Raw genomic sequence first — 25210 nt, 5'->3', positions numbered from 1 at the left:
TACCAAACCTCGCACACAGTAGGTATTCAATAAATGTTAGCTGAACCTGAATTGGAATCAGTAAACATTTCCTATAGGGTCGCTATGAGTCGGAATTGACTCGACGGCAGTGGGTTTTGGTTTTTGGAAGTATGTGGAGATGATAGAACCTTTGCTGTGACTCCTGAGATACAAGGATAAGACCTCCCTGTAGCTAGTTTAGACTCTAGCAATCTAAACAATTGCTATTTCTGTTGGCATGTGCACAGTTGTTTGTATGTGGACTGGGATCTTCAGATGTTGCAAACTTAATGATCTTTAAGAAATGTCTTACAAGGCTACAATACAAACAGCACACGTGAGGAACAGGCTTCTTACTTCAGTCAAGTATACAAAACCAAATGGGCAACACCTGCCCACAAGCAAAGACGAGAAAGCAGGAAAATAGAGAAAGCAGGAAGGGACAGGAAAACTGGAGGAACCGACAGAGAACCCGGGGTGGAAAGGGGGGAGAGTGCTGACATATTGCAGGGGTTGCGACCAATGTCACAAAACGATTTCTGTATAAATTTTTGAATGAGAAACTAATTTGCGTTGTAAACTTTCACCGAAAGCACAATAAATAAAATTAAAAAAGAGAAAAGAAATGTCTGCTACTCTTTTTAAACTGAATTTATATCCACTTTTAGGAATGAGAGGAGAAAGGGCGAGCGGAAAGGAGAAGGGAAGGCAGGAAGGAGAGAAAAGCCGGAATGAACAGCAGCAGGTCTCCAATGCTAGAGGTTATTTATCGATCTCAGATCTACTCAGCTGAGCTGACATGCTCCACTAGAAAAAGAAAATTGAACCAATATCTACAGGCTGGTTTCCAACACCAATTTCCTCATCTGTTGTCAACGTCTGCCCCCTTGCGGACATTCTTCAAACTGCTTGTAATTTTGAAAGTGCAAGGAAATGGAGAGGCTCCCAAGGAGAAAATTACTTTAAGCTTTCAAAGGTTCCCCATTGTCTGCAAGATAAAAATCACGAGACAAAGATCCTTCATAATTCAGCCCCTGCCTAACGGGACAATCTCCTCTCCATGCACTTCCCCCCCAGTACTTTCTACTCCAGTGATAACAAGCTTTCCTGTTGTTTGTATATGTTTGTTGTGTGGAGTCGGCTCCCACTCACAGTGACCCCACATTCAACAGATAGAAACGTTGCCCAGTCCTGCACCATCTTCCCGACTGTTGGTGTGCTCAAGTCCATTGTTGCATCCACTGTGTATTTTAAGTGCCCTCCAACCTGTACATAGATCAAAAGGCAGTTGTTTGAACAGAACAAGGGGATACTGTGTGGTTTGACGTCAGGAAAGGTGTGCGTCAGAGTTGTATCCTTGCACCATAACTATTCAATCTGTATGCTGAGCACATAATCCGAGAAGCTGGACTATATGAACAACAACGGGGCATCAGGATTGGAGGAAGACTCATTAACAACCTGCGTTATGCAGATGACACAACCTTGCTTGCTGAAAATGAAGAGGACTTGAAGCACTTACTGATGAAGATCAAAGACCACAGCCTTCAGTATGGATTACATCTCAACATAAAAAAAACAAAAATCCTCACAACTGGACTAATAAGCAACATCACGATCAACGGAAAAAAGATTGAAATTGTAAAGGATTTCATTTTACTTAGATCCACAGTCAATACCCATGGAAGCAGCAGTCAAGAAATCAAAGAATGCATTGCATTGGGCAAATCTGCTGCAAAAGACATCTTTAAAGTGTTGAAAAGCAAAGATGCCACCTTGAAGACTAAGGTGCGCCTGACCCAAGCTATGGTGTTTTCAATCGCCCCATATGCTTGTAAAAGCTGTTCAATGAATAAGGAAGACCAAAGAATTGATGCCTTTGAATTGTGGTGCCGGAGAAAATACTGAATATACCATGGACTGCCAAAAGAATGAACAAATCTGTCTTAAAAGAAGTACAACCAGAATGCTCCTTAGAAGCAAGGATGGCAAGAGTACATCTCACATACTTTGGATATGTTATCAGGAGGCATCAATCTCTGGAGAAGGACATCATACTCGGTAAAGTAGAGGGTCAGTGAGACGGATTGACACACTGGCTGCAACAATGGACTTAAGCATAACAACGACTGTGAGAATGGCGCAGGACTGGGCAGTGTTTCATTCTGTTGTACATAGTTCACTATGAATTGGAACCGACTTGATGGCACCTAGCAACAACAAAACCCACAGAGCTTGGTGAGTGGTTGGATGGAGGAGGAGAGAGCAAGAAAGGGCAAAGCACTTCATCCTGGGTGCCACACCCAAGTAGAAAAGGCAGGAGGAGACTTTGGCTCTTGAGGATGGATACTGAACTCTGAGACGCCATGTTCAAGTTTCCTATGGGATACGCAAGTGGGAAGGTCAACAGGCTCCTAGCTGGAGTGGGGGGTCTCGGAAAGCTTTAAAGTTGAAGTATGGAGATACAAAACAGGATGTCAGAAAGGGACTTGTACTGTCAGTTTTTCTGCTATGTTCGAGGACAAGAAGATGATAGCCACAAAGACCTCACATTCCCAAGGGAAGTGCTAGGTCCTTTATGCAAAAGAACTCATCAAGGGCCTAGGGGGTGGTACGAGATTCCATGAACACCCACCTCCAGCCTATGACAGTGGAGAGGTGGAAGAGAAAGTAGAGAGATAGTGGAGAGATTGAAGAGAAAGTAGAGAGACAATGTCTTGGGAGAGGGCTGTTGGGGAGTGCTATGGCATTTCCCATCCCCCTGCCCCTCACAGGGGAGGAAGGGAGGGAAGACAAAGGCTCATGTTTTCCCACAGGCCAATGTGGGTCAGTGGGAAGGAACCAACCTGGAGCCACCTTGAAAGGGGTCCTCCCAGGACAGTGGCCTGGAAGGACAAAGTGACCCAGCAGATACAAAGGCCATGGAAGCCGAGGAGCTGAGGACTACAGCCTGGTGGGGGACAGAGACTATGTGTTTCAGGGGAGCTGTGGCCAGAGACTCCAGTAGGGTGCACCCAATGAAAGAATCAGCATTTGATACTCTGCCATTCCCAGGCAGCTCCTGTGTCTATTTCTAAGCCAGACCAGCACACCCTTCCTGCACTATCCTGTACCTGGAACCAACTTGCCAGCACCCTCAGAAGTGGATCCTCTAGCCCTGGTCAAGCCTCCAGATGACTGCAGCCCCAGCTGACATCTGAAGGCAACATCATAAGAGGCTCTGAGCCAGAATCCCCAAATAAGCCACTCCCAAATTCCTGACCCACAGAAATTCTAAAAGATAATGAATTTTGTCATTTTAAGCTACTAAATCCAGGAGTGATGTGCTACCCAGCAATATCTATCGATAACTGATGGGGGCAATGGTGGTTCAGTGGTAAAATTCTCGCCTTCCCTGTGGGAGACCCAAGTTCAATTCCCGGCCAATGCACCTCGTCTGTAGCCACCACCCATCTGTCAGTGGAGGCTTGCATGTTGCTATGATACTGAACAGGTTTCAGTGGAGCTTCCAGACTAAGATGGACTAGGAAGAAAGGCCTGGTGACCTACTTTCAAAAATCAGCCAATATACTGTGGGGACCATGGTCTCAGGGAAAATCTAGTTCAATTGGCATAACGTAGTTTATAGAGAATATGTTCTACATTCTACTTAAGTAAGTAAGTGTTTGGGGTCTTAAAAGCCTGTGAGTGGCCGTCTAAGATACTCCACTATTCTCACCCCTTCAGGAGCAAGGTAGAATGAAGAAAACTAAAGACACAAGGAAAAGATTAGTCCAAAGGACTAATGGACCACAACTACCACGATCTCCACCAGACTGAATCCAGTACAACTAGATGGTGCCCAGCTACCACCACTGACAGCTCTGACAGGGATTACAAAAGAGGGTTCCAGACAGAGCTGGAGAAAAATGTAGAACAAAATTTTAACTCAAAAAAAAAAAAGACCAGACTTGTTGGCCTAACAGATACTGGAGAAACCCTGAGAGTATGGCCCCCCAGATATTCTTTTATCTCAGTAATGAAGGCACTCATGAGGTTCACCCTTCAGCCAAAGATTGGACAGGCCCATAAAACAAAACAAGTTTAAAGGGGCACACCAGTCCTGGGGCAAGGACTAGAAGGCAGGAGGGGACAGGAAAGCTGGTAATACAGAACCCAAAGTCAAGAAGGGAGAGTGTTGACGTGTCATGGGGTTGGTAACCAATGTCATAAAACAATATGTGTACTAACAGTTTAATGAGAAGCTAATTTGTTCTATAAACCTTCATCTAAAGCATAATAGAAAAATAAATAAATAAATCAGCCAATAAAAACCCCGTGAATCACAACAGTCCAAAGCTCAATGAATTTTGGGGATGGTGCAGGACCAGGCATCATTTCACCCTGTTGTGCATGGGGCCACCATGAGTCAAGGCCAGGTTCATGGCAGCTAACAACAATAGATAACGAGTACATGGCTCTGCCTCACAACCGCTGAATTGGGGGCGGGTTCCAGGAACCTTTTTTTTTTTTCTTTATTATTAACTTTTATTGAGCTTCAAGTGAATGTTTACAAATCAAGTCAAACTGTCACATATAAGTTTATATACACCTTACTCCGTACTCCCACTTGCCCTACCCCCAATGAGTCAGCCCTTCCAGTCTCTCGTGACAATTTTGCCAGCTTCCAACTCTCTCTCTATCCTCCCATCCCCCCTCTAGACAGGAGATGCCAACACAGTCTCAAGTGTCCACCTGATACAAATAGCTCACTCTTCATCAGCATCTCTCTCCTACCCACTGTCCAGTCCCTTTCATGTCTGATGAGTTGTCTTCGGGAATGGTTCCTGTCCTGGGCCAACAGAAGCTTTGGGGACCATGACCGCCGGGATTCCTCTAGTCTCAGTCAGACCATTAAGTATGGTCTTTTTGTGAGAATTTGGGGCCAGGAACCGTTTTTAACAAGCTCCCTAGGTGATTCCAACGAAGACCAAAGTTAAAGGAAGGTGGGGACCTCAGTAGTCTCTGGGAGTCCCGACATTCAGTGCTGAAGCTGACAGCCTGTGGGTGAAACAGACTGTATACCAAATCTTGTTTAATTGTCACCTGTGTTTTGAGGAAGCCAGAAAGTGGATGGTGGCACCAGTTTTCACAGGTCACTTAAGTATCACTGGAAAGACTGTATCCAGTAAACCAATCTAAGCGGGCAGCTCCCCCAAGTGGCCATTTTAAAAACTCCTCTCATCTGAGCTTTTTCCCTTTCACGCACTTCCAGTCACAGGCAGTTAAAACGCACCATCAGCATCAGCTGACACACTGATTCTAGATAACGTTTGCCTCGCTGATACTTACCAGCTGTTGACTACCTAAGTTTAAGCCCTTCACGCGCCTCCCAAGAAGTCTTCTGGTTTGAAAGATCACAAAGGAAAACTGAAGACAAGGTAAACCAAATGCAATCCCGACTCATGTTGACCCCGTGTCTGTCAGAGTAGAACTGTGCTCCATGGGGTTTGCAATGGCTGATTTTTCAGAAGCAGATCACCAGGTCTTTCTTCCACGGTGTCTCTGGGTAGCCTCAAATCTTCAACCCTTTGGTTAGCAACCAAATATGCTAACCATGGTACCACCCAGGGACTCCAAGAGGCCAGAAAGGGGCTTGCTTCACCCCAGAGTATCTCCAGGCCATCTCTTGAGAGTAAGAACATTCTAGAAAAATACCTACCCATCATCCCCTGAGCACAGGGTGCTCCAGAGCCCTCTGACTGAGTAGGATTCCGACTACCCGATGCACTTCCTTTAGCCTCTACTGAGACTGTTTTCCCCCACTTCTCCCTCTAAAATGGATCAAATGGTATTTATTTTAAATCTTACTGACAGGGTATTAGGACGGAAAGTGATCACGGAAGAAAAATCTGGATTTGGCATTGATTGTCTCCTGTGGACAGTGACCTGGAATCTCTTTACAAGACCCCAAAGATGCTGTCCCCTGCACTTCGAACGGCAGTGTGCAGCTTCATGGTTTTCTTACTCACAAGACTTAATGCTCATAGGTGGCAGCACCGTCCTCCCCAGGCCCTCAGCCCAGCCATGACCTGCTACAGACTGGGGCCACACTGAGGGCCACCCCCATGTCCCCAGGTTACTCCACTGTGCTGACTCAGCCCCACTTGAGCACTCAAGGGGTGAGTGATGATATTGCTACCATAGGGTCACTATGAGTCAGAATCAACTCGACGGCACTGGGTTTTTTTTTACCTTATAGGGTTGAAGTCCTGGTGGCATAGTTAAAAGCTCCCATGCTAAACAAAATGTCAGCAGTTCAAATCCACCAGTCACTCCTTGGAAACCCTATGGGGCAATTCTACGCTGTCTTAGAGGCTCACTATGAGTCAGAATTGACTTGACGGCAACGGGTTTGGTTTTTTGTTTTTTTGTCTTGGCTTTTCCCAGGATGAGAGGGGGAAATTGTGAAAGTCAGGATTGTTGGCTTAGGGGGAAAAATTAAAAATGTAGAAGTCAAAACATACTCTTTCCCAGGACAAGCCCACCATACTCCATGAAAGTATAAAAGTAGCAATAAATAATAACGTGTGGTACAGTGGTTAAGAGCTCAAGCTGCTAACAAAAAGGTCTGTAGTTAGAATTCACCAGCCACTCCTTGGAAACTCTATGGGGCAGTTCTACTGTTATGTGTCGGAATCGACTCAAAGGCAATGGGTTTGGTTTGGGTTTTATTATCGTGTTGAATATTCATGGTCACTCCATAAAGTAGATGTTGTTGGTGTTGCTGTTAGTTGCCGTCCAGTCGGCTCTGACTCACAGCGATGCCATGTACAACAGAACAAAACGTTGCTCGATCCTGCATCATCTTCACGATCCTTGGTGTGCTCGAGTCCATTGTTGTGGCCACGATATATTCTGAGTGCTTTCCAGCCTGGGGGTCTCATCTTCCAAAGCTATATCAAACAAACAGTTTTCTGTTGTGATCCATAGGATTTTCATTGACTAACTTTCAGAAGTAGGTCGCAGGGCCTTTCTTCCTAGCCTTAGTCTGGAAGCTCTATTGAAATCTCTCCAGCATGGGCGACCCTGCTGGTATGTGAAATACTGGTGGCATAGCTTCCAGCATCACAGCAACATACAAGCCACCACAGTACAACAAACTGACAGACAGGTGGTGGAAGGCAAATATCACCATTCCCATTTTACAGAACAGGAAGCTGAGACTCAGAGAGGAGACATAACTTGTTTGCATCAGTCAGGCACCAGCCAGAAAATAAAAGCAGAAGCAGAGGGAGTTTAATATACAAGATGGAGAAGCCAAACAAGAAAGGTGGGACGACTCAGAGATTAGCAGTAGTGGGAAGCCTTTGCCACCCCAAGGGCTGAGGGTCAAAGGGAAGAGGTGGTGACATCCCCAAGTGGACCTGCCATGGGAGCTGGGTCCACAAAGGAGTGTCCAGTGGAAGCTGGAACCACAGAGAAGATGCAGCCCAAGCTGAAGCGGTCACTGTCCCTGGAAACGCCACCTGAGGCAGAAGGGGCCCTGGGGAGACTGGCCTCTCCCCACTCCCACCCTTCAGTCTTCCACGAGGGCCTCCTGCTGCCTGAACCTACAAGAAGCCCATCAGCAAAGGAGCCTGGGAAATGTAGTTTCCTGCAATACGGAGCTGCATAGAGGAGGGCAAGGAACCCATCTGAGAGTCCGATGACTGGCCCACTGCTCATGGTCCCACAGCGATTGAGTGGCAGGGCCAGGTATTGAAACAAGGTGACCCTGAATTCACCAATGTGCAGCATGGATGAAGCAACAGGGGGATGACAGGTGGACAACATGGCAGATGGCAGGAACAAGGTTTAACAGTCGTGGCTGCGGAAAGGAGAAATTGGTCTTACCTACCTAACCGGAGTCTCCTATAATCAACTAGGGGTTGGGTCTTAGTTACCTATCGTTGCTGTAACAGAAATACCACAAGTGGTTGGCTTTAAGGAACAGAAGTTTATTTTCACAGTTTAGAAGTCCACATTCAGAGCACCAGCTCCAGGGTAAGTCTATCTCTGTTGTCTGTGGGGGAAGATCTCTTTCAGTTTCTATAGGGCCGGCATTCCGTGGTTCCTTGTTGAGCTCCGCCTCCCAAGTATCTTCCCCTCTATTAGTGCCAGCTTCTCTGTGCCTAATGTGTACCTTTTATATCTCAAAAATGAATAGGTTTAAGACACACCCTACCTAACAAAGAAAACTCTATTCCCAAATAGGATTGTATCCACAGGTATAGGGGTTAGGATTGACAACACATATTTTGGGGGGACACAATTCAATCCATAACAACCCCTCCCTATTCCCCATTGCCACCAAGTCGATTCCAACTCATAGCAAACCCACAGGGCAGCTACCCCATAGGTTTTCCAGGGCTGTAAATCTCTATGGAAGCAGGCTGCCACATCTTTGTCCCGTGGAGCTGCTGGTGGTTTCGAACTGCTGACCTTTAGGTTAGCACTCAACCACATTAACCACTGCGCCACCAGGGCTCCTTTGAAAGCCCCTAGCTTCCCATTTATTAGTCATGAGTGCACAGGTTAGTTAATTTCTCCCACCCTGTCCACTCACTCAATGAGGACATGGAAATGCAAAATGAAAAAAAAAAAAAATGCTGCTTTGCAGGTTAAGAAAAGTCTTCCATTCACCCTCCTCTAAGTCACTAACCAATCGAGAAGAGACAAAAAAAGATCCAGAAAGGGGGCAGGGGTGAGAGGAGACAAATCAGTTCTTCAAGAGCAGGAGGGAGAGTGGGAGACCCCCCCCACACCCCACCCCACTGCCCAATGTTCATGCAGTGGCCAAGCTCCTTGTCAGAATGGTCCAGTTGGCCCCTATTCCCAGTGTTACCAATCAGGTAAGTCCTTCCTCCTCCTCTTATGTCAAGGAGAAAATGCGGACCTCAAGAAAGTTCCTGCAAAAACTTCCTCAGTCCTGGAGGCTGAAAATGGCGACCCTTTAAGGATCCATGAGAAAGAGAAGCCAAGAAGAATGTGTATAAGGCACCTAGCACCTAGCAGATGATCCATTCATACCACTAATTATCATTGGGACCAAGGTGGAATCTCTATCCACATTAGTAAGTCCCCCACCCCGTCCATAAAGGATAGTGGTTAAGAGCAGCGCTAAGGAATCCAATCGACCAGCACAAATTCTGGCTTCCCTCTACACTAGCTCTGTGGTTTGGGAAAAATCACTTAATCTCACATGACCCTTAGTTTCCATATGTTTAAAATGGGACTAGTATCTACCTCATCTGGGGTCTCAGTCCATGTTCGCTAGAAAATAGCACAAAGCAAAAGCTTATGTGCCAACAGGACATCATCTAAATTTAAAACTTTGTGCTTCAAAGGACACCATCAAGAAAGTAAGAAGAAAATTTCTAGAGCTAACAGAGGAGTTTAGCAGAGTTGCAGGGTACGAGGTCAACAAACAAAAATCAGCTGGGTTTCTATACACCAGCAGTGAGAAATCTGAAATGGCCAATTAGGGAAAGAATTCCATTTACAGTAGCATCTAAGAGAATAAAATATCCAGGAAGAAGTCTAACCAGGAATGTAAAGGACTTATAGAATGAAAATTATAAAACACTGCTAAAAGAGATTACAGAAGACTTAAAGAAATAGAAAGTTGTTCCGTGTTCTTGGGTTGGAAGACTTAATATTGTTAAGATGTCAATACTACCCAAAGCAATCTACAGATTCAATCTAATCCTAATCAAAATTCCAAAAACCTTCTTCACAGAAATGGAAAAAACAATCCTCAACTTTATGTGGAACAGCAAAAGAGGCCCCAAACAGCTAAAGCAATGTTGAAAGCGAAGAACAAGGTAGGAGAACTCACATTTCCTGATTTTAAAACATATCATACAGCTACCGTAATCAAAATAGCCTGGTACTGTAAAACAATAGACACATAAACCAATGGAATAGAATTGAGAGTCTAGAAATAAACCCATACATCTATGGTCAACTGATCTTTGACAAGGGTGCTAAGTCCATTCAATGGAGATAGAAGAGTCTCTTCAATAAATGGTGTTGGGGAAACTGGATTTTCACATGCCGAAAAATGAAACAGGATCCATGTCTCACACCATATACAAAAATGAACTGAAAATTCTTAGAAGAAAATGCAGGGGCAACACTGTCAGGACTAGCTTTTAAGAATAGATTAGTTAATATAATAACAAAAGCAAAAGTAACAAAAGACAAAATAAATAAACGGGACCTCATAAAAATTTACAACTTTACTTAGTCAAAAGACCATCAAAAAATGAAAAGACAAGCTACCAACTGGGAGAATGCCTTCAGAAACCATATATCTGACAAGAATCTAACAGCCAAAATAGATATAAAACTCTGACAATTTAACAACAAAAAGACAAATAACCCAATCATAAAATGGGCAAAGGACTTGAATAACATTCCACCAAAGAGGACATTCACCAAATACATAAAAAGATGATCAACACCACTAGCCATCAGAGATGCAAATAAAAACCACACTGAGATAGAATTTCACTCCCATGGCAATGGGTTTTGTTTTTGTTCTTAGTTTTTTTTTTTTTTAGGATGGCTAAGATTAAAAAGAAAGAAAATAACAAATGTTGACAAGGATGTGGGGAAATTGGAACCCTTATCCACTGCTGCTGGGACTGCAAAATAGTACAGCCATTGTGGCAAAGTGTGATGGCTCCTCAAAAAACTAAAAATAGAACTACCATATAACTCAGCAATTCCACTCCTAGGTATTTACTCAAAAGACTTGAAAGCAGAGACTCCAACAGAGACCAGTACACCAATGTTCATTGCAACACTATTCACAATAGCCAAAAGGTGGAACAACCTATAATGCCCATCAACAGATGAGTGGATAAACAAAATGTGGTACATACATACAGGAGAATACTATTCAGTCTGTAAAGAAGTGAAGTCTTGATACCTGCTACAGTACGGATGGAGATTGAAGGCTTTATGCTAAGTGAAATAAATCAATCACCAAAAGACAAATATCGTATGACCTCACTTATATACAAAGACAAGAAAAGGCAAATGTATAGAGGCCAAAGTTTATTAGTGGTTACCAGAGGTGGAAGGGAAAAAGGGGGGTAAGATTAATAGTGATTGAAAAATCATATTGATTAAGGGTAGGGTTGCACATGCAATTATTTGTAATTGATACCAGTAAGTTGTACACTTACTGATACAAAGTGTAAAAAACAAATTGAATTGGCAAAATATGTGACAGATACATTTTCAATGACGAAAAAAAGAATAGCTGCTGAGGCTGCTTATGTACAACCAAACTCCTCGGGGGATTCGGTTCCTTGGTTTGGAGGTTTAGGATCATGGCTTCATGGAACATTCCAGTTAATTGACCTAATAACATATTAAGTGCTTCTGTTCTACCTCCTAGTTCACTGCACCGTACCTTGGGTCTTAAAAGCTTGCAAGTGGCCATCCAAGGCAGGACAACTGGTCTCTGTTCCCCTGGAGCAACAGAGGAAAGAGAGTCAGGAATGGGAGGAAGATATGGAATGTGTGGCTAATCGCCTCCATGAACAACTGCCTCCTTTGCCATGAGACCAGAAGAACTAGATGGTACCCTGCTACCGTTAACTGAATATTCTGATCGAAGATCCTGTTAAAGAATCCTGATTAAAAGGGAAAAAATGCAGAACAGAATTTCAAATTCCCATGGACCCCAGACTTTCTGGAACCATGGGACTAGATGAACCCCTGCAACTATGCTCTGAGACAATCTTTAAAACTTAAGCCAAAAATATCCCCTTAAGTCTTCTTAGAACCAAACAATAGTTTGACGAAACTAGTAAAAAATGTCTTCCTTGAGTATTTTACTCTTTTAAAGACTATAAGGGATCTGTCTTGGCTATCTAGTGCTGCTATAAAAGAAGTACCACAAGTGGATGGCTTTAACAAACATTTAATCTCTCACAGTCTAGTAGGCTAGAAGTCCAAATCTAGGGCACCAGCTCCAGGGGAAGGTCTTCTCTCTCTGTGAACTCTGGAGGAAGATCTTTGTCATCAATCTTCCCACGGTCTAGGGGCTTCTCTGCGCAGGATCCTCGAGTCCAAAGGACATGCTCTGCTTCTAGCATTACTTTCTTGGTGGTATAAGGTTCCCATGTCTCTCTTCTTGCTTTTCTCTTTTATATCTCAGAAGAGATTGGCTTAAGATACAATCTAATCTTGTAGCTGTCATCAACATAACTGTTGCTAATCCATCCCATTAACATTGTAGTGATAGGATTTACAACACATAGGAAAATCACATCAGATGACAAAATGGTGGACAATCACACAATACTGGGACTCATGGCATAGCCAAATTGATACACATATTTTTGGGGAACACAATTCAATCCATGACAGGATCGAAGTGCCAACAGCAACTTGAAAGATTAGATAAGAACATTTGGGGGCAATGAGTTTACGTTAATGGGGGAGGTACAATTCAGAAAAGGAGGGCGATAACGGTTGCACAACTCAAAGAATGTAATCAATGTCACTGAATTGTACATGTAGAAATGGTTGAATTGGTGTATGCTTTGCCATGTATATTCTCAACAAAACAAAATAGATTTAACGAAAAAAAAAAAAAGGAAGTAAAAAGATAGCCCATAGAATGGGAGAAAATGTTTGCAAATCATGTATCTGATGAGGGACTTGTATCTAGAGTACATAAAGAACTATTACAACTCAGTAATAAAAAGACAAATAACACAATTTTAAAATGGACAAAGTATCTGAATAGGTATTTCTCTAAAAAAGATATACTAATGAGCAATAAGCACATGAAAAGTTGCTCAGTATCATCTGCCATCATGGAAATACAAGTCAAAATCACAAAGAGATACTGCTTCACACCTGCTAAAACAAACCAGTTGCCATCAAGTCAAGTCCAACTCATTGCAACCCCATGCGTTATCAGGGGAAGAACTGTGCTCCATAAGGTTTTCAATGGCTGATTTTTTGGAAGCACTTCACCGGGCCTTTCTTCCACGGCTTGAACCCCCACTCCTTCGGTTAGCAGTGGAGCATATTAACCATCTGCACCACCCAGGGACCCCTTCACACTCACTAATCAAAAAAACCCATTGCCTTCAAGTCAATTTCAACTCATAGCGACTCTGCAGGACAGAGTAAAACTGCCCCGTAGGGTTTCCAAGGCTGTAATCTTCACAGAATTGCAGAACACTTAATTGTGCTCATGCCAAACCTGTACATAGGCCAAGAGGCAGTTATTTGAACAGAACGAGGGGATACTGCATGGTTTAAAGTCAAGAAAGGTGTGCTTCAGGGTTGTATCCTTTCACCATACTGATTCGATCTGTATGCTGAACAAACAATCCAAGAAGTCAGACTCTATGAAGAAGAATGTGGCATCAGGACTGGAGAAAGACTCATTAACAACCTGCAATATTCTGATGACACAACCTAGCCTGCTCAAACAGCAGGTTAAAACAACAATATCTGTCGGACTGCTAATATTAGATTTTTAGGACCTAACTACCTACTTGGAGCCCTGGTGGCATAGTGGTTAAGAGCTTGGCTGCTGACCAAAAGTTTGGCAGTTCAAATCCACCAGCCGCTCCTTGCAAACCCTTTGGGGCAGTTCTACTCTGTCCTATAGGGTTGCTAACTGACTCGATGGCACCTAACAACTACCTACTTACGAAACCAAACTGTTAGGTATTTTCTTTGATGTAGGGCTATCGTGAAAAGTTACTGAGACATTATGGGCACCATGAAAAGTCTGAAAGCCTCTGCCTCACATAGTCACCTCCTTGATCTCACCTCCTGCAACTGCACCCTTCACTCATTTCCCTCACTCCAACCACTCTAGCCACAATGGCCTCCTTGCTCTCCCCAAACATACTAGCCATGCGCCTGCCTTAGGGCCTTCACCTACCTGGTTCCTCTAAAACACTCTTGCTTCAGGTATCCAAGTGGCTAACTTCTGCACCTTCTTTAAAATGTACTCAAATGTCCCCTCCTCATGAGGTCTCTCACCACCCTATCTGAAACTACACCCCCCACCCTTCCTATTCCCTTTACTCTGCTCATTTCTCTCCCCCAGTTCTCACCTTTTCATATACTCTACATTGTATTCATATTGTTGTACCTACTGTCTCTCTCTCCCTCCCCCTATTAGAATGTAAGCTCTGTTACCAGCTGGAGTCTTTGTCTACTTGGGTCACTGTATGTCCCATGCACCTAGACTAGTGCCTGGCGCTCAGAAATTGCTTGTTGAACAATTGGCTAAAGCATAAAAGAAAACCATCCCCAATTCCTAGTCCCCTTGCCCCTTGCATCCTCTTCACCCATCACCAGGTTGTGCAGACACAGGAAAGGAAAAGGAACACAACTAATAAGGTCTGGTTTCCAGAATGGAATGAAAACTACCAGCTCAACTAAAACTCACTACCTTCAGCAAGTCTCTTAACACCAGGAACTGTCTTTGCACCTGAAAAAAATACATATTATTGGGAAGACAAGATGAAAGAACAGACATGTGAGGTGCTTTGTAACTTGTGCAGCATGCCACAAACAGCTGGACCTGTGTCCTAATTCTGGCTGTGCTGCTCTGTAGCTGGGGAGCATTGAGCACATCGGTCCTACCTTTCTGGGTTCCCCTCTTCTTACCTATAAAATCTGGATAACCTCTTATCTTGAAGTGTAGTGTCAGGAATCAAAAAATATTTCTCAAAAATTTAAACGTAGAATTACCTACCATAAAAAAAAAAAAAAAAAATATGACCCAGGAATTCCAAACCTAGGTATATACCTGTCCTAGGGTGGGTTCTCTAGAGACGCAAAACCAGCGAAGTGTATACACAGAGAGATTTATCTCAAAGAAATGGCTCACACAGTTGTAGAGGTTGGTAAGTCCCAAGTCCGTGGGCCAGGCATCAGGCTGCAGGCTTCTCCTGATTCACGCAGCTGCAGGGGCTGACGAACCGAAGATCGGCAGGTCAGATGGCAGGCTGCTCATTCACAAGCTCCAGAGGCTGATGAATCCAAGATTGGCAGGTAAAATGGCAGGCTACTGGCTCACAGGCTGCAGAGGCTGACAAATTCCAAGGTTGGCAGGCAATACCGCAGGCCGCTGGCTCAAGTCCCAAGAACCAGAGGTCAGATGATGATAAGCCAGATGCAGAATCCAGAGCGAACAAAAGCCAGTGAGCTTTGCCAGAAAGCCCATATATAATGAATGCACACCACACCCCCAAGGAAACTCCCCGTATAACTGATTGGCTGATCATATCAGATCACATCATGGAGGTGACTACATCACAAAATGGAGGATAACTACATCATTACATAACAGCCAAACTATATCAATACATAGTTGCCAAACCACTGAGAATCATGGCCCAGCCAAGTTGACACACAACTTTAGTCATCACAATACCCAAAAGAATTGAAAATAGGTACTCAAACGAATACATGTGCACATATGTTCATAGCAACATTATTCATAATAGCCAAGTAACCCATCAACAGACGAACGGAGAAACAAATTCTGATATATACATACAAGGGAATATTACTCAACAACAAAAAAGAATGATATACTGGTATATGCTACAACATGGATGAACCTCAAAAACACGCTAAGTGAAAGAAGACAGTGATGTAAGACCATGTACTGTAAGATTCCACTTATATGAAATATCCAGGAAAGTTAAATCTATAGAGACAGAAAGCAGGTTCGTGGTTTCCAGGGGTTGTAGAAGGGGAGTGGGAAGGGCCAGGGAACGAGGAGTAAGTGCTTAATGGGTACAGGGTTTCCTTTTGGGGTGATGGAACTAGACAGAAGTGGTAGTTACACAACGCTGTGAATGTACTAAATTCCACTGAATTGTACACTCAATAATGTTTAAAATGGCAAAGTTTGTTATATATACCTTACCACAATAAAACTTCTTAAATTAAATAAGGAAAATATCAGCATTTATTCAATGTAGCATTCAGAAACAGGTGGCTGAACATGTTTTTTTTATCCGGTTGGACTGGCAAATATTTAATTAGGGTTATTAAGTGCCTGCCTTGGGAACAATTACAGTAGTTAAAGATCAGTCCCTAGAAAAGGACGTCATGTTTGGTAAAGGAGGACAGCAAAAATGAGGGCAACGCTCAGTGAGATGTACTGACATGACAGCCACAACAATGGCCTCAAATACATTAGCAGTTGTGAAGACGGCACAGGACTGGGCCACGTTTTGCTCTGCTTTACATAAGGTCACCATGAGTCAGAGCCAACCCGACGACAACGAACAATGGTTAATGGTTAATTTTATGAGTTTCATCTCATTAAAAAAAAAAAAAATTACCTGGTAAAGGCCTTTTTAAACAGTGGCAATCTGGTGACAGGTTATGGGCTTAGTTCTGCAACTTACCAGCTAGTAAATGACAGGGTTGGATTAGATCACAAGTTCTCAGCCAAAACAGCCTGTATCATGGACAAGCTTCTCCTATATATGTAGGGCCATCCCACCACCCTGAGACCCTGATATGCTCAAGAGAGAACCCTGCCTACACTACTGTTTTTAAAAAATGTGTTTCGAGATTTGACTCCATCTGGAGGCAAGATGAGAAGGCAGAGGAGGACAGGAGCTGGTTAAATGGACACGGGAAATACAGGGTGGAGAGAAGGAGTGTGCTGTCACATTGCAGGGAGAGCAACTACGGTCACAAAACCATGTGTGTATAAGTTTTTATATGAGTGACTGACTTGAATTGTAAACTTTCACTTAAAACACAATACATAAATAAGATTTGAGTCCATCCTTTTTTGACAACACCAGACTAAAAGAACTCTAGCAGTCCATGGTCCTATTACAGTCGTCTATGACCACTGCATAAAAATACTGAATATACCATGGACTGCCAGAAGAATGAGCAAGTCTGTCTTACAAGAAATACAGCCAGCGTGCTCCTTGGAAGCAAGGATGGTGAGACTTGTCTCACATACTCTGGACATGTTGTCAGGAGGGACCAGTCCCTGGAGGACATCATGCTTGGTAAAGTAGAGGGTCAGCAAAAGAGAGGAAAAGTCTCAACAAGATGGACTGGCACAGTAGTTGCACCAACAGGCTCAAGCGTTAACAACTGTGAGAACGGTGCAAGACTGGCAGTATTTCATTCTATTGTACATGCGGTTGCTATGAGTCAGAGCCAACTCATCCAACGACGACAATGACGACCACATATATGACACTGATTAGAGAACACAACACAATAAATGAAGTGCATTTATTAGGTGGAAAAACTTCAAATAATCACAAGAACTTCTTTCGCACACACGAGGCCTTAGCCCTTGGCCAGGGGACACTTGGCAGCTGTACAGAAAAAGGACACGGGGACAGAGTCCACTGGGTTTTGCTTACACTGCTAGAGGAGTTTTAAGGCAGTTTCATTCAAGGCTGCAAAAACTACATCTATGGCATAAACATAACATTTAAAAATAACTCAGCCTCCAAGCGGCCCCATACCGACAAATCATTGAGCTAATCAAGACAGCAGCCACTGTAAGGGGCAGATAAACAAACAGGATCTGACACCCTTACAAACGGGCCATTCACAGACCTCCAGAGCTTAAACAGTGAACACTGGTGGATGCCATTTGCGAGCCTCCACCCTCGCCCGTTTTTATTTCCCATAAACATTTCACACTGTCTTGGGAGAGCAAACACACATTCCAAAAAAACCCATTGCCGTGGAGTCGATTCTGACTCATAGCAACCCTATAGGACAGAGTAGAACTACCCCATAGGGCTTCCAGCGAGTGAATGGTGGATTCAAACTGCCGACCTTTTGGTTAGCAGCCATAACTCTTAACCACTACACCAATAGGACTCCAATGTATATTAGACAACAACAAAAATGTAAGACTCACTATCTCATACCACGAACAGGATTACAGAAAACACAGGGCCAGTTGTGACCACCTGTTTGGCAGGCCCCTCGCAGGCACTGAGATGAACCTTAAAAACGTGCTGGCGTAAGCTCTGTCTTTCCTCCCGTGGTTACCACCTGGATGAGGCTTCCCGAGCTCGGTCGGTTTTTCCCTGTGATCCACTCATGGAAGGTTCTAGCACAAAGAAGAAGAGCTTTAAATTTTCAAAGCAGAGAGTCTGGACACATGCTTATACTCACATCAACAGCCTGGGGGGACGGGAAGGTGCACTGCCAGCTGTGGAGAACCCACTAGGTGTCATGGACACACACCCACGTCCCCAGCGATTCTAGTACTTTCCTCATTCCAGTCTCTGAGAGGCAGGATTTGGCATGATTTTAGCTTTCATACATTGTGGAATTCTTTATAACATAGTGGTAGGATTTTAACTGCAAGTCCCTGAGTAGCCCAAATGGTTAAGCACTCAGCTACTAGCCAAAAGGTTGGAGGGTCAAACCCACCCAGAGGAGCCTCAAAAGATAGGCCTGGTGATCCATGTCCGAACTGATGACAGCCCTGGCGATCTACTTCCAAAAGGTCACAGCCTTGAAAACCTTGTGGAGTACAGTTCTACTGTGCACACGTGGGGTTGCTATGAGTTGGAATCAACTTGGCGGCAACTAATAACAACAACATGATTTTAAGTAATTAAGAAGAAAGACTTTAGTTAGTTAATTCTAAGAGGCAGACATCAGCACGATACTTTATATTTTGGTATAATGAAAAAAACAGCTGCCATCAAGCCAACTCCGACTCATGGTGACCTCAGAGTAGAAATGTACTCCACAGGGTTTTCAATGGCTGATTTTTCTGAAGTAGATTGCCAGGACTTTCTTCCAAGGCACCTATAGGTGGATTCGAAACTCCAATCCTTTGATTAGCAGCTGAGTCCATTAGGATCAAGTCTCAACTCTTTGGGGCTCAACTCTCCAGCACTAACTCCTGACATTGCCCCCAACGCTCGACCACCCAGCTCTCCAGGCCGTGTGCCGTTCCCTAAATATGAACCTCCAGTCCCACCTGTTCATCCGGCTTAGTTCTCGACAGCCTGCGCCTGGACAGACAGAGCCATCGTCATGGATACCCGAGCCAGTTTGTTTTTATTTTTCTTAAAACAAACCATCAACCATATTCTGAGCAAAAAGTGAAGAGAACGAGCATTTGTTGAGCACCTACTATGTGTACTGTTGTGGGTTTGTCCATGGAAATCCCATCATTTCGCATCCCCGCCAGCCCTGATAGGGGGCAAGCCCCGTGCTAAACACGCTCACAGCCACACGCCTGTTGTCATCAAGTCGACTCCGACTCTTGGCGGTCCCACGTGTGTCAGAGCAGACCTGTGCCCCATGGGGTTTTCCATGGCTGATTTTTCAGAAGTAGATCACCAGGCCTTTCTTCTGAGGTGCCTCTGGGCAGCCGTGCACGTTAACAGCTTGCAGCCCCCTGGGATCCACTAAACATGCTAAGTGGGTGAAAATGGAGGTTCAGAGAGAGTGACCGGCCCAGGGCCACATTCTACTGGGGGAAGGTGGGGCGCAGAAATGAAACTGGTGTGTTCTCAAGCCCTGAGAAAAGGAACCCCAGACCTCAGGCCCCAAGTGAAGCTTGAGACATCCTCAGGGTCCTCACTCGGTTTCTACAGCCACACCCAGACATGGGCGGGGGTGGAGGGGACACTAGAATTACTTCCAAATTCTCCTGAACTCTGAGAAAGTTGTATGGGACAGAATTTAAGGGTTTTGTTTGTTTGTTTTGTTTTTAAATAGGTAATACATGCATATGATTAAAAAAAATCAAGGTGTATAAAAAGGTATACTGTGTGAGCCCCTCACTCCTGATTGTCAGCCCCCTGGCTCAGAGGCCACCACTTCCTTTGATATATTCAAACAAACAAACAAACTCATTGTCATTGAGCTGACTGCAACTCACAGGGACCCTATAGGACACAAGAGAACCGCTCCATAGGGTTTCCAAGGAGCAGCTAGTGGAACTGAACTGCCGACCTTTTGTTGAGCAGCCGTCGTAGTTCTTAACCACTGTGTCACCAGGGCTCCTTTGGTATATGAGCGTCTCAGAAATTTAAGAAAGAATAAGCTCATTCGTTTAGCAAATATTTACTGCGCACCCGCAGCTGTGCCAAGCATTGGAAAAAGATACAAAACAAAAACCAAATCATTGGAATAAAATACGTTATATGCAGTAGTGGTGACATTTAACAACTAGCCCAGCGGGGGGCAGTAGGAGATTTCCTATAAGCAGACAGGAACTGAAATAGGCACAATAAATTTACAAAGTGTAACAGTGAGTAACTGACCATTTTTTAATGCAAAACATTTACACTTGAGTACACCAACCCTTTGACAATTGTCAGCTAGGACTTTGGACTTCCTATAATCAAAAAGCACTCAGGGGTTGCTGGGATAGTCTTTGGTACCAATCTATAACCTTCTAGACAGATTTTTAACCATGAAGGCATTACGAGCCCCAATGCTGGGAGCTGAACAAGCCCAGGGGAGTTACATGGACTCGTAAAACAATGTGTTGCTAAAAATCCCAAAGGGACTATATTATGTCGTGGCACCATCTCTGGGGACAGGGCAGAGCTTACTGAGGGTGGCCCTGAAGGAGTCCAGTCATATTTGGGTGTGTAAGATAAGTTGTTGTTAGGTGTTGTCAAGTTGATTTTCAACTCATAGCAACTCCATGTGGCCAACAGTTGGGCGCTCGGCTGCTAACCGAAAGGTTGGTGGTTAGTACCCACCAGCCATTCTGTGAGAGAAAGACCAGGCAATCTGCTTCTGTAAAGACTACAGCCTAGAAAACTGGAGGGGGCAATTCTGCTCTGTCATGTGGGGTTGCTATGACTCGAAAACTGATCTGATGGCACCGAACAACAACAGGGGTCTGTGCGTTAGTTATGCACATTTTAATCATCTTGAATCACCTTCACCTCCAGCAGTTTGGGGTGGATGAGAGAGCACTGTTCTAACCATCAATAGCAAAGAAGGTAATGTGCTCACAGACATTTCTGACTAAACTGTATGCCAATTCCTCAGGACAGTTTTCAAATACCACCAACGGGTGAATATGATTTCTGGAACAAAGGATGCTAGTCACAGCCTACCCTCTGTGGCTGTGTGGCTGGCATAATTCGGACACGTGACTTTAGATACTCAACCTAAATCAACTGTGGTTTATACAGACAGCTCCTCCCTAACAGTGAAGATGACATTCATAGAAGCTGAAGTTTAGTAAGCACTTACTATGGGTGAGATACTGTGCAAAGCACTTGACAAGCACTGCCACTTTTAATCCTCCCAGCATTATTTTAACTGGAGCCCTGGTGGTACAGTCATTAAGAATTTGGCTGCTAAACAAAAGGTCAGCAGTTCAAAACTACCCTCTGGGGCAATTCTACTCCCTCCTGTAGGGTCACTATGAGTTGACAGCCATTGGTTTGGTTTTGGGTTTTAGCATTATTTTTTATAGGGGACAGTAGAGGCTTGTGTGTTACTATGATGCTGAACAGGTTTCAGCGGAGCTTCCAGGCTAAGATGTATCTCCTTCTGATCTCCTTCCAAAATGCCAATGCAAACTCTGTGGTTCACAGCAGTCCGATTTCATTGTACATGGGGTGGCCGACTCAATGACAGCTAACATCACTATGGATCTCATTACACAGACAAGAAAACTCAGGCCCGAGGAGTTAAATAAATCATACAGGATGGTTGGTTGGTGTGTGGGGGAGTCTGGGCTAGAGTCAGCAGTGTTAACCCCTGGACTCTGTAACCCGTTTCTAAATCCAGCTACCATGAGATTGAGATTCAAACCAGGGGACCTGGTAACCTCACAAAGACCACCCATGTCCCCAAGCCTATAAAGGCAGAGAAAAGGAGCTGGAAACTGCTTGGTCACTGTCATCATGATACTCACTCAACCAGGAATTCTAAGGGTGTCCAAGAGCTGAAGTCGGCCTCAGGCATGGATTTCCTGTTCATCGGGGTATCCAGGGTAACCCTGCATCACACAGAGAGAAGCTTGTTATTTGTACATAATCTTCCTAATAACAGCCACCCATCCTCTGCTCCAGCCAGAGGGACCCTCCAAAGACCAGGAAAATGCAAACACTTAGCATCAACACCATGAGCCTCAGGATCAAGGGCAACAACATTTGCAGGGGCAGATAAGACAACAAGGATAGCCAGAGACAGGCCAGACAGGTGTCCACATTAACAAAGATCCCATCGAGCGTAGTTCACTGAGTGCCCTGTGACTCTGCCTTTAGGCAGACCAGAACAAGATTAAAGAGCCACATCTTGCTCCTTTTTAAAAATAAATGGCTTTGTTGTTTAAGCCTTCACTTGCTCTCTAAAAAGTAGCACACTCATTTCTATGCATTTTTTAAAGTGAAATAGTATTCCTTCAAGTATGGGAAAAGACAGCCTCATCCTTTGTGTTGTAGCTGTATCCCATGAAACCTTATGATTTTCTGCAAGAGGATACAGGATTGAGATATGTACAAATCTCTCCAGAACATTCAGTTCTCAGGGATCACTTAAATAGCTGTGGGACTAGGTCACAGGATCTCAGAACCTCACTAATAAAAGGGAACTGGGAAGTCTGTCTGTCATGGATTAAACTGTATCCCCCCAAAATATGTGTCAACTTGACTAGGCCATGACTGCTAGTATTGTGTGGTTCTCCTCCATTTTGTGATGTGTTGTAAATCCTAGCCTCTATGCCCGTGGTTGGAGCCCTGGTGCAACAGTGGTTAAGAGCTCAGCTGCTAACCAAAAGGTCAGCAGCTGGAATCCACCAGCCGCTCCTTGGAAACCCCATGGGGCAGTTCTACCCTGTCTTATATGGTCGCTATGAGTTGGAATCAGCTGGATGGCAACTGACTTGGTTATTTTTTGTTTGTTTTGTTTTTTTTTATGCCTGTGGTTATGGTCCCATTTGGGAGTGAGCTGTCTGTTATGTTAATGAGGCAAGATTAGGTCATATTGAGGACAGGTTACATTTGTTATGTTAATGAGGTAGGATTAGGGTGGGATGTATCTTGAGTCTTGGCATTTCACTGCCCTATAAGAGATAAGAGCAGAGACAAGAGAACAAAGAGAGACTTCCTACATCCAAGAAAGAAGAGCCAAGAGTGGAGTGCTTCCTTTGGGACCAGGGTCCCTGCCCTGAGAAACTCCTAGACCCAGGGAAAGATTGATGACAAAGACCTTCCCCCAGAGCTGACTGAGAGAAAACCTTCCCCTGGAGCTGGCGCCCTGAATTTGGACTCTTTGGCTCCTAAACTGTGGGAGAATAAATTTCTGTTTGTTAAAACCATCCACTTGTGGTATTTCTGTTATAGCAGCACTTGATCACTAAGGCGCCGTCAGTCCAGTGGCTCCAACAATCCCAGCATATCACAGCGCAACTGGTAAGAGACAAGCCAGCTGGTGCTGGAAGCCCTCCAGCAAGAAGAGCCGCCAAACCCAAGCTGGCTCTGCTTCGGCAGCTGACTAGGGACCTCCCTCTTATCACTAATGGAAAAATCTCCCATAGTTTCTCATATTCTCCATGGATCCTCCCCCTACACTGCCACACACGCCAACACCCCCATACACACACACACACACACACACACGCACACACAGAGTAGAGTCCCTCTTTCACAGCAGCCTTATAATAACTTGAAAAACAGAACTACATACAGTCGATCCTCATTAATCATGGGTTCCAAATTTGCAAATTCGTCTATTCCCAACCCAAAAATCAATACTCGGGGCCCTCTCATGGACATGCACATACACCCAGTACCAGCTGCCATCAAGTCAGTTCCGACTCGTGGAGACCCCATGTGTGTCAGTAGAACTGTGCTCCATCGGGTTTTCAAAGGCTGATTTTTCAGAAGCAGACCACCAGGCCTTTCTTCCAAGGCACCTCTTGGTGGATTCGAACCTCCAACCCTTCAGTTTGCAGCTGAGTGTGTGACCTGTTTGCACTACCCAGGGACTACATGAGCATGCACAGATTAGCGAAAAAGTTGAGACTCCTCACCCCCACATTCCCAGCTGAGGTCAAACAAGGCTGGGGGCTTTACAGAACATGTTGTTATTGTTGTTGTTGTTCAGTGCTGCCAAGTCAATTTCGACTCATAACGACCCAACGTGACAGAGTAGAAGTGCCTCATAGGATTTCCTAAACTGTAATCTTTATGCGAACAGATTGCCAAGTCTTTCTTCCATGGAGCAGCTGAGTGGTTTCAAAACACCAGCCTTTTGGTTAGCAGCTAAGCGCTTAACCTTTGTGCCACCAGGGCCCCTTAAAGAACATAACTACCACAATTTTACAGTATTAGAGTAAAATGTGTAAACTACTTTTAAAGGAAAAGATGGAGGGAAGGAAAGAAAACAAGAAAGACAGACCCACCCCGCCACCGAATCAACCATTCTGGACAGACCAGGATAATCCAACTTGCAGCAGTATCTTATGGGGCTTTGGTGATTTTAGAATCCCTACGACAGCACACACGAGTTCCTGGGGGAGAGAGACTCTCAGGCAAATGTTAACGCTTAGCAGTGAGCCAGGGCACGACAGCAACTGGAGCACCCCGGCCACTTACGGGAGCACAGCGATGGCGGCCGAGCCCGATGGCATGCCACTGTTTTTTCCCGCGAGGCTCCGGCACAGCTGATGCACGGCACCCTTGGCCATGCCGTAGCCGATCATCCCTGGGAAACGGAGAAAGCAGCTCGGTTACCACTGGCTGGCAGAGTGACAGCAAAGACAGTGTCATGGATTGAACTGCATCCCCCAAAAATATTCGTCAACTTGGCTAGGCCATAATTTCCAGTACTGTGTGACCGTCTACCATTTTGTCATCCGATGTGATTTTCCTATGTGCTGTAAATCCTACCTCTGCGATATTAATGAGGCGTGATTAGATGCAGTTATGTTAATGAGGCAGGACTCAATCTACAAGATCAGATTGCACCTTGAGGCAATCTCTTTTGAGGTATAAAAAAAAGAAAAGCCAGCAGAGAGACAGGGAGACCTCCTACCACCAAGAAAACAGAGCCAGGAGCAGAGCGTGTCCTTTGGACCTGGGGTTCCAACTTTGAGGTGCTCCTAGACCAGGGGGAGGTTGATAACAAGGACCCTCCCCCAGAACTGACAGAGAGAGAAAGACTTCCCCTGGAGCTGGTGCCCTAAATTTGG

The 25210-nt window shown here is 44.5% G+C and overlaps 1 protein-coding gene across 9 annotated transcripts in view; it reads right to left on the bottom strand.

Moving 5' to 3' along the window:
* QDPR (quinoid dihydropteridine reductase) overlaps nucleotides 1-25210 on the bottom strand; it is a 337362-nt gene that overhangs the window by 296731 nt on the left and 15421 nt on the right. For 7 of the 9 annotated variants that reach the window (XM_049887025.1, XM_049887022.1, XM_049887026.1 and 4 more), the window contains exons 5-6: nucleotides 24615-24723; nucleotides 21932-22015 (exon numbers count right to left, since the gene is read on the bottom strand). In XM_049887025.1, coding sequence (XP_049742982.1) covers nucleotides 21932-22015; nucleotides 24615-24723 — 193 coding nt within the window. The other 2 variants (XM_049887023.1, XM_049887030.1) reach the window with 2 other exon arrangements.

This window comes from Elephas maximus, chromosome 5 (genome assembly GCF_024166365.1).
Source record: "Elephas maximus indicus isolate mEleMax1 chromosome 5, mEleMax1 primary haplotype, whole genome shotgun sequence".
Lineage (NCBI taxonomy): Eukaryota > Metazoa > Chordata > Mammalia > Proboscidea > Elephantidae > Elephas > Elephas maximus.
This window is presented reverse-complemented; position numbering and strand designations above follow the sequence as displayed.